Below are 10,750 nucleotides of genomic sequence, written 5' to 3'. Positions count from 1 at the left end.
GATGGCACAATATAATATCATTTAATTTTAATTTACGATCTCCATCCCTAGCTGTAAAGTTCGAGATATATATATATATATAAAAAAATACTTTTTGTGATTAAAAAGCAAGGAGAATAGAAAGCATTGATCTCTTATTAGTTTTACAAAATCGAAAAAAAAGTAATTGTATATCCACATTCTCAGTGTTAGGAAATTGAGGGTTAATTATAATAAAGAGCCCCAAGAAAACTTAAAGCATAATAACTAATAGCTCTTTATTTTCTTCTTTAGATATAAAGATCCTGTTGCTGTTAATCTTTTTGAAGAAGGAACCACATGGTTCTCTCATAATAATAATAATAATAATAATAATGAGTATTAAACCTACACAGTTAGATAATGCAAAATGTTCCAAGGATTATGTTTATCGTCCTCGAGATCAAATTAGTATACGGATGTATCGGCACATGCAAATAATTTTAATAGAAACGTCATTTCAATTTGTGACTTGTAGTTTTATTCAATTTTTTTTCATTATGCTATATTGTTCGCAAATTATACAATCAGAATTAATGTGTGCATTCCGTTCTATACGTATTACGTATATCTTTGATAAGAGGGAATTTATTCTGCCTGAAATACTATCCGTTTGATTTATTTGAACACATTCGTTGATTAAGGATTCGAATGTTACTGAGTGAGTGATTTGGTGTTTAAAAGTCCACTTTATGCACAGTAAGGCTAATTGCGACTAAACCTACAGTTTCAAGTTGAATCCGAACCCCTAAGTGCTCCCATCTGGAATCGAAACCCGGGACACCTTAATTACAAGGCAACGGCGATACCACTGAGCCATCTGGGAGGCCCGAATGTCACTGAGGGTTAGCATGAAACCAGTGACATGTATTTTACCAGTATTAAAGAACAACAACATATGTATGCATTTTCTGTACAAATATTATGCACTCATACCCACATAAGATGAGGGTAGGCAGGGACAGACAGAAGCAGGTGGTGGGGAAGGGCGTCACTGTTCACGTAAAAGGCAGGGTGGAAGTTAGGAGATTCCCCTTTTCTATGGCCGCGTCCGAATCCGCAGCTGATGTTGCCTAGAGCACCGTTCCATCCGGGGACTCATGCTACCTTCGTTGTCCGAATTTGCTGCAGATGGCGAGTTGAAGTGTGCTCGCGAACGGTGTAACAGATGCACGCTTGATTGTATGTTGGGACACCATCTTTAACCTTTCTTTTGTTTTTTTTCTCAACGCGCCAGCGCAGCGAGTACCGAAGCGGCCAAGCGGCAGTAAAAGGGAAATGGCGGAAAATATGTTTGTGGTTCAGGAAGAAGTGTTGGAGATGGAGAAGTGTTTTGAATGTAAGTATTTGTATTTCTTGTTTACCATGGAAGTCCAATTATTATTTTTGTCTTGCAAGTGATTGAAATGTTTGTTACGTGATGGTTGAGCACGTGTATTGTCGTTGATACAGGTTTATATATATATATATATCTAGCGGGGTTGAGCTACTTGTAATTATGATGAGAGGACCAAGTTCCTTTTGTTTTGTTCCGATTTCATCATGCAACGAATGCAATTTGAACATGGTTCAATTTCGATTCACTTGTGTTAATTCATACTGCGAAGTTTTAGTGATTGCTTAAGATTTTGTTCAATATATGCTTCCGTAGTTAGTTTAGGCAGGCCGTTTGTCTCAGCATTAAAATGAAGTTCCTAAATGCATTCTGCCTGCTGAGGATCTGATTTATTTACACATTCATTCTACTAGTCTACGATACTTACAATCGCTTGTGAACGAAAAATACATTGTCCATGGGAAGCGCGCATGCTTGCGTAAAGTAATTTTTAAGTTCTTTTTTTGGAAATCTAGTGCTCATTACTTTAAGAAAGGTTCAAATTTCGTGTGACAATGATTGTCAAAGTTCTACGATAATTAATCTTCCTGCTATGAGAATTTGAAAAAAAAAACAAAAAACAATCCAAACTGTTACCATGAGTATGCATATTCCCCACCCCAATTTTTATATATATATTTTTTCTTTAAAGGGATATGCTGTAACAAAGTGCGGTTAACTTGTGTAATTATTCCATTTTTCCCAACGAACAAAAAATTATCGTAGTGACTATCTTCACCAGGTAGCTTTTGAGCTAGCCTATTTCCACCAGATTTTAACTGCGCATGTGTATGATCTACAACCTTGCCTGGCCTGCTATGTGACATCTGTGAAGTGTGGATACGTGTATTCTTTAGTTGTTGGTTTGTACAGATGGACTGGTGCTGCTAATATGTTACATCATGACAAGTATGAAGGGGTAAATGTGATTGTTAGGTTAGACACGTCAGGTGTGGGGCTATTAGCATTATAATTATTTCCCAACACCTGATCATGTAATTTCTGGTCTTCAGCACTTTCTGCTATTCTCACTGCCTGGTGAAAGTAGTAGTCACACCCATTCTTAATTTAAATTATCTTCTTAACAGTAAGTTTAGCAACACTGCCAATGAAGATAAAATAGAATGTTATGGTGTGAATCAGATTTTTACTTTTGTTGGTAAAAATAGCCACATATGCTGTTCTCAGATCCTGGTGAAAATGGCTCTATGTGCTATTCTCACCACTGGTGAAAATGGTCATGGCCAAAAATTGGCCCAAGTTCATTTTGTTTTATTGCGATTTTATTATGATACAAATGTAATTTTTACATGGTTCGATTTAGATTTAAGTCTGTTAACACATATTGCAGAGTTTCAGCAATTAGCCTACTTAAGTTTTTTTCAATATATGCTTTCGTCGTTAGGTTAGGCAGGTCAGGTACTTTTAGCACTAAGATAAAGTCCCTACATGCATTCTGCTAAGGTTCCGATTTACTTCAACATTCATTCCCACTAGTCCACGATACTTACTGAGGCTTGTCAATGGAGAATACCTTGTCCATGGGAAGCATACATGCTTGTATAAGGTGATTTTAAAGTTGTTTTTTTCAACATAAATAACTTTTTGGTACCAGTTAGATATAGTGAAAACACATTTATCTCGTTTAGTTCCGAATTACTTACATTTGTACTTACCTTATATGCATAGCAGAACATTTTTCAACGTGGGATTATGTTGGTTTTTTTCACTGAAGAAAGCGTAATTTTTGACATTACAAGTATTTATTGGTCGTTGCTAATTGGTGGGCAAATCTTGACTCACGTCTATTGTCAGCTGATATGCAGTGTTTCCAAACTTAATGAACCGATAAATGCCGCACAAACTATTCACAAAGGGTTTTAAGTGAAAATTGATCCACAAACCATTCACGAAAGGTTAGGTTAGGCAAACAGAAAATTGAATTGGAAAAAAAAAACGCTCGCACGTCATCTTGTAAAACTACCGCATGGTTACTACACTAACACTAATTAACCGAAAAATGATTGTTTTTAGGCTAAATTTGATCCACAAACCAGTCACGGAAGGTTATGTTAGGCAAACATATAAAATTAAATTGAAAAAAAAATACAGCTCACGTGTCATCTTGTAAAACTAAACTACTGTGTGGTTGCTACACTGACAGGGGGTTACATAATCGAACGCATGGAACATTTGATTCACGAAGTTGACGGTAATGGTTGCACGAATTAAAAAAAAAAAAACTATTTTCAGCTTTCAAAAGTCCACAGGAACTCAATTCCATAAGTACTTTCCCATCTTTTCTCCTGTAAATTTGAAGAAATGTGTTTTCACTATATCTAACTGTTACCAACCTTTTATTAGAAATCCAATCAGTACTCGTTATTTTAAAGAAGGTTCAAATTTCGTGTGACAATGATTTTCAAATTTTTGATAATTAATCTTTCTGCTAGGAGCATTTTAAAAAAAATCCTAAAACAATCTGAACCATTACCCAAAAATTATATAAGTTTGAAGGACGAGCCCATTATCCTCTCACTCAAATTAGTTTGAAAGAATTATTAACTGTGGTTCAGGACCATACACAGGTAGCTCAACTTTTTTTTTTTTTTTTAGCAGAGTTACTTATAAATATTATCTCAAGTAATTTACTAAGCATACTTGCATTTTTTTTTCAGGGACTGAGGTGAGAACTCTGCAGTTCATTCAGTTGAGAGTTGAAAATTCAAATATTTTCACTGGCAAACGTAATGCTGCAAAGATGGGATGGAGGTAATTATATATTTGTTTATATTCAGCCTTTAAGTGTAACTATCTTTTATATTTGTGTAACCCTAGAAAGCTGATGCGTTGTCTGGCAGACGAAACATTAGTGTCTACGTATATCAAAACTTCCACAGCAACTACCTAAGATTTTGCTATCATCCTGAACGTGGAAATGCAAGAAACTAATGCAGATGCTCAGCCAGTGATTTATCATATTATATCTGCAGATACATGCACTTATTACTACTACTACTACTTCAGACGGGCAAGGGCACACGCACCCATGTAATGCAATCTCACCGAGTGAGGGAGGGTTAATCTCTGGAAACAGCTATGAACAAATTTAATTAGGGCGAACATTTGAAAACCGTCCAACTTATCCCCAAAGTTTCCAACCCCCCCCCCCCCGGGAAAATCCTGGATACACCCCTTTGCTCAGCAACAAATAAGGAAAATTGGTGCAATGTGACCCTCTCGTAAGAGGAGGATGACCAGCTGCTTCTGCTGCCATGGCTCAAGCCATGTGCGTTGAACACCAGTCAGTGTTGCTTTGAGTGCACACAAGTCTTATAAATATATATATAATTTTCCATTCCTGACAAATCTATTCATGTATTTCAGAAGTAAATACTAACTTTTGTAGTAAATAAAATAGTTTTTGCAAAATTCGGCTGCATTTTAATTCTGCAGAAATCAGTAATTTAGCAGACGAATGGTTAGCCTATACGTTTGGCACAGGACATATTAGCTTTCTAGGGTTAAAGTGCTGGTGGACACTCTGCTTTGACCAGAGGAAAAGAAGCGGATTAAATATGTTGTAAGAAGCTGGATAGAAAAATACTGGTTTCCCAGTTTCCATGTCACCTGCTGCCTGAATTTAATAAATTGTGCCAAAGATATTTTTTTATATATTCAAAGTTCATTTGTGCTATTTTCAATTACCTTTTTTTTTAAAAAAAAATAACATACATTATGTGTTTTTTAATGTTAGTGTTTTCTGTGTCATGTGTATCATTAAATCAGAATAATAAACGTGTCATTAATTTTCCACTGTTGCTAGTCGAATTTTAAAATCTGTCGTGACGATTATCATGCTGTTAACAGTTGAGGCTTCTTTAGGAATGTCATTCTGCTGTAAGAATTAATTAATTTTAATCTAATCCTGTTTTAATTAATACATTTAATGTTTTGAGATTATATTTGAAAAAGTGTGGCTTTATCTTAGTTGGGTTCATGGATTTCTTGGACCATATTTACCAAAAATAGAAGTGGCTGGTGCCTGAATTAGTTTGTTTTATCTATCCCTAGTATGAAGTATCATTTATTGTACATCAGACTGCACTATTTCCTTCACATGTTCTCTACAATAATGTTGAGATTGTTTGATATTGCAATTTTTTTCTTCCAATACACATAAGTAAATTACTTATTATGTTGAGACTAATAAGCAAAATGGTCCCAGTTCTGATTCTTTAATCCCTAACTAATCATGGTACAGAGGTATTTTGGACGTGGTATGATTTCTGTTTGTCTATTATCCCATACTTTGGAAGCTTAATGATTACTTGCTGTGTTTTCTGGAAAACTGTTTTGCATTCCGCAAACTCCTATGATTTTTTTGTTTGCAATCGGCCATTTTTTTAATGTTTATACTGCTAGCTGCTGCCACATGTGAGGCGTGGAGGAGTTAATGCTTTCGTTGTAGGTGTACCAGGTTTAGGGCTCTTTGCACTAAAATAACATCCCTAAATGCTTTCAACAGCTGATCACATAATCTGGTCTCAAGCATGAAACTGCCTTTGAGCCTCAAATAAGATTCCATGCATGAGACATCTCTAAATGAAGAATATTTGCTCAATTTAAAGTGTGGATTATCACGTAAACTACTTTTCAAAGCATAGTTTCTCTGGTGAATAATACTTAGAGAATCGTTATTGCAAAACATTTCGTAATACTCCTATAAAACTTGCAAAAAATCATTAAACTTTGAGAACAGTCACCTATAAAAAATATTACTTCTATATTAGTAGTGAGAGCATTTTTCTGTAATATACTTTGAACAAGTGTTCAGGCATGTGGCATATTGTAGCCTTTTAAATGTCTTAATAACTGTCATGCAATGTCTGATGCAGTTTGACATTCGGCGGCAACAGTTTGCTCAACAGTCGGATCTTTTATTAGAAATTTCATTAGCTGCACCATGTTTAGAACCAGTGGATTTTTACAGTTTTCTGGAGTGTAATATAGGTGGCATATTTTGAAGGGATTAGTTTGCCAATAATAATGCTACTTAGTATATCTGGTTTCATTATGTAATATTATATGAGGATGAGTGATGATATGGTGAGATTGATGATTGGACCCTCGCAAACACACATGCCCAGGCCTGATAATCTACCATATATATATATAACAGCATTGGTTAACATAAATGCTTTGGTGAACCCTGCAAATTTTGTAATGATGCGATGATTTTGGTGTTAACACCAGTTTCAGTGAATATAGATGCTTACTGTTTCTCTATCAAAAAAAACTTACAAACACATAAGCCATCGCCATTGATTTCTATATGCGAATGTGTATTTAATATTGTAGAATTAGCTTGTTGTCTTCCAATGCACTTGTGATATCTTAATTTTTGTGTCTAAGAATAAATTAATCAGAAATAGTTCACATGTATGTTCATATATTTCCATCCTTTACAGAAAAGTAATTCACCTGATGGGGCTTCAGGATGAACTGTCTGAGGTAAAATGTCGCAGGAAGTGGGAGAACCTGGTTAGAAAGTACAAAGTAAGTTTGGTAAAATTATTAGCTGTGACGTTTTCTCATTGTTCTTCATAGAGCTGCATAAAAACCGTAAGGAGTTCATTTCATAGCATTTTTTTCATTGCATGGTTCGTTCAAAATAAAAATGAATATTTAGTTATCTTGTTGCGGCTTCCTGTTCTCTTGTTGGTGAAGTTTCTCTACTGCCATTGATTGCATTCTTCTTATCTTCTCTCTCTAGACCCTTGATGTAATTAACAAATTGTTCTCCACTAAAATCTACTGGTATTATTGCACACGTGAAATATCAGATTAACTAAAAATGTTTTATTGTTTTTTGTTATATACTAGAGACCTAATTCAGAATTAGGTCCTCTAGTATGTGTGTGTGTCCTACACACACATACACACACACACATATATATACGAGGGGGGCTGGAAAGTTCGTGAAATCACCCAGAAGGAATACAGCTGGAACAACCATTTTAATACATTTTTCAAGGTATTCCCCCCGAAGCTCAATACACGTTTCACAACAATGTTTCAACATTTGTAACCCTTTCAAATAGAAGGTTTTGTCCTGCCATGCAAAACAGCCCTCCACCTCCTCAACCAGTGCCTCTTCGGACGGAAAATGTGTGCCCTTGAGATGTTTTTTGAGGTTTGGAAAGAGGTGATAGTCGGATGGGGCGATATCAGGGGAATAGGGTGGGTGGGGTACACAGGTAAAGCCCAGATCCGCCAGCAATTGCATGGTTTGATGGGCCTTGTGCGAGGGCGCATTGTCCTGGAGAAATTGCACACCACGGCTCACTTTTCCCCGACGTTTTTCCTTCAGAGCCGCCTTCAATTCAATCAAATATTGGGAATAAACAGCAGCACTGATGTTTTCACCCTGTTTAAGATATTTTATGAGGATGACACAGTCCTTATCCCAAAAGACCGATGCCAGAACCTTCCCTGCTGACCTTTGACTTCGGAACTTTTTCGGTCGAGGAGACCCACTGTGGCGCATCTCCATGGGTTGCTTTTTAGTCTGTGGATCATAATGGTGAATACATGTTTCATCTTCAGTCACCAGACAGCGCAAAAATTCATAAGGGTGTTGAAATTTGCGCACGATCTCCCGTGACATCTGCACTCGTGTTCTCTTCTGGTCAGCATTCAGACATTTTGGGTTCCATTTCGCACTGAGCTTCCGCATGTCCAGATACTCTGATATTATGACACCCACACACTCACGCAATATCCCCAGATACGCAGCAATGGTTTTGGTGGATATGCGCTTATCCTCCATGAACATGTCGTGCACTTTGACAATGTTTTCCCTAGTCACTGCACTTGCAGGCCTGCCAGAGCGGGGTTCATCTTCAGTCTCACCATGTCCAGTCCTAAAACGCCTCACCCATTTGGCTACTGTTGTATATCCTGGGGCATGTTCCCCCAAAGTCTCATGCAAAGTTTTATGGATATCCATGAGGGATTTGTCTTGCAACACGAAAAACTTGATGACACTGCGAAGCTCATTCTTCTCAAATTTCCTTAGGTCCTCCGCCATCTCTTCTTACTGAACGTGAAACAAAAAAAATAACAATGACAAAAGGATCATATGCAGGATAAGAGGTTTACAATATATGCTCTTTCTAATGGCTACAACAATTTGTTTCAATTTTTATTTCTTCTGGGTGATTTCATGAACTTTCCAGCCCCCCCTCGTATGTGTGTGTAAAATGATGGAGGGCCACAAGGCCTAAATAACATTATATATATAAATATATATACAGGAATAGGATGAGAAGGAGTGCCAGAAGGACGGATAAACAGAAATGGCGTAGGAGGCAATAAACACTTACCACATTGAAAGAAAAGTCTTTATATATATATATACACTATACACACACACACACATATACACCAGGTATCATCATAGTATTTTATGTGTACACTTTTGCTGCATACATCTCTTGTGATATTGTTTTTTTACTCAAATCTCTCAATCTTCTTTTTACAAATGTAATCACCTTTTACCAGCAATTATTGTAATGCAGTATCTCATTGTTATTGGACTCCTTTATTTTCTCTTGGTATGCATTTGCTGAGCGAACAAATTTGTTACCTGAAGCAAAATAATTGAAACTTCACAATGTTTTTTTACATAGAAATTGTAGTTGCTTTGATTAAGTAGATTTTGTATTCTTGGTAGCAAAACTATAAGCAGATAACAGCTGATATTCAGGGCATTAGTATTCCAGAACTCTATAATCTAAAGAATTTGAATACTGTAAAGAAATCTCCTGGATTTTGGACCGCTATATACCTTCACTGGGGATCGAACCTGAAGCTTCTAAAATAAAATTTATATGGCTGTGGAGATGTAAATAACTATGTATTCTTGGCTCATCGAGAATAAACTTCACTCCTCTCAAATATAATTTTGATACCTTGCATGATCAAAACCTTTTGATGTCCTCTCCTGTATATTACACAAGGATTGTGTGGAATTAGAGTTCTCTTTCTTGTCACAGGAACTAAAGGATCCAAGGACAGGGACTGGCACCGAAAATGGGGAGGAAACTCCAATTTCGTGGCCTTATTATGAGGCCATGGATGCAGCATTGAGGGAGAGGCACAACATTTCTCCTCCTGTCTTAGTGTCCAGCAGCCCATCCACTTCAGGTAACATGCCGGTAGTCTTCAGCAGCCCAGGGCCATCCAGCTCGGTGGATACACCATGCCTATCTGCCGAAACACCAAGACACAAAAGAAGAAGAACTGACAGAGATAGTGAAGTAAAAGTACTTTTAGAGAGGACTCTAAGTGAACTGACTAGGCAGGGAGAGGAGATGACGGCAACAAATAATAAAATGTTGTCAATGTTAGAATCATATATGAAAATATAGTTTGAAATAAAATATGAGTTATAGCATATTTTTTTGTTTTTTTTAAAAGAAAAATCATGTGCACTTAAATTATACGTGTGATAGCTATCCACGCATTATGAAAAGGCTTGAGTTTTGTATGAAAATTCACTGTGTTGCATAGTTCCATGCAGCATGTTACTGTTGAAATAACCTTCACTGAAGCCAAGAGAATGTCTGTTCCTACTTCCACATTATCATGTGTCTTCATAAGTTTGGTCCATTGCAGAGACAATTTTACATTGTTTTTGCTGGTGCTTTATTATTTTCTCAGCATTTCAGAAGTGTCAGGTAAGTTAACAAGGCTTATGGCTGTTTAAGGAATTGCTGAATGTGTGCCTTGCTCCAATATAAACTAATACTTTTAATCAGGGGTGAAAAAATACAGGGTACCTGGTTGCCATGGTGCATGAATATTATCACCTGCCCGGTGAATTTTCCAGTTCAGTGCTTTCGAAATCCCTTTATGCAATTATTACACACACATTTTTTTGGTAAATAAGAAAGCAAAATTTCAGTGCAAAAACAGTCAATTTCGGGTTCAAAAGCAGTAAAAATGAAATTTCGCTGTTATAGCCATGAAAAAGCACCATATAAAATGACATTTTGGTTTTAAAAAAATGTGAATATAATCCCAAATTTGATATAAAAACTGCACTATTACACAAAATAAACATATCCCTTCTAATAGCACATTTAATCATTACCAGAATATTAGTTTATTCCTGTATAAAGGGGTCCATTTTTGCTTCTCAAATATTTACAGCAGAATTAATCGATTTTCCGTGAATTGAATAACTCAGACTTCAGAAAGTGTCGTGTCGGTATATAAATGGTAAATTTCGTGTTTAAGAGTCTATTTTGCATTTTGCAGTTCATTTCGTGACAAAAGAGGGTGGGAAAA

At 36.3% G+C, this 10,750-nt stretch overlaps 1 protein-coding gene across 1 annotated transcript in view; it reads left to right on the top strand.

Annotated features, from left to right (window-relative positions):
* Positions 1-1,245: 1,245 nt before the first annotated feature.
* LOC145983817 (uncharacterized) overlaps positions 1,246-10,750 on the top strand; it is a 107,838-nt gene continuing 98,333 nt past the window's right edge. Inside the window, exons 1-4 of the mRNA XM_083116861.1 lie at positions 1,246-1,357; positions 4,072-4,165; positions 6,865-6,952; positions 9,454-9,723. Coding sequence (XP_082972987.1) covers positions 1,297-1,357; positions 4,072-4,165; positions 6,865-6,952; positions 9,454-9,723 — 513 coding nt within the window. The 5' untranslated portion in view covers positions 1,246-1,296. The remainder of the gene's footprint in view (positions 1,358-4,071; positions 4,166-6,864; positions 6,953-9,453; positions 9,724-10,750) is intronic.

This window comes from Lepisma saccharinum, chromosome 2 (genome assembly GCF_977018435.1).
Source record: "Lepisma saccharinum chromosome 2, izLepSacc3.1, whole genome shotgun sequence".
NCBI lineage: Eukaryota > Metazoa > Arthropoda > Insecta > Zygentoma > Lepismatidae > Lepisma > Lepisma saccharinum.
The sequence above is the reverse complement of the archived record's forward strand: the minus strand, read 5'-3'. Positions and strand labels throughout refer to the sequence as shown.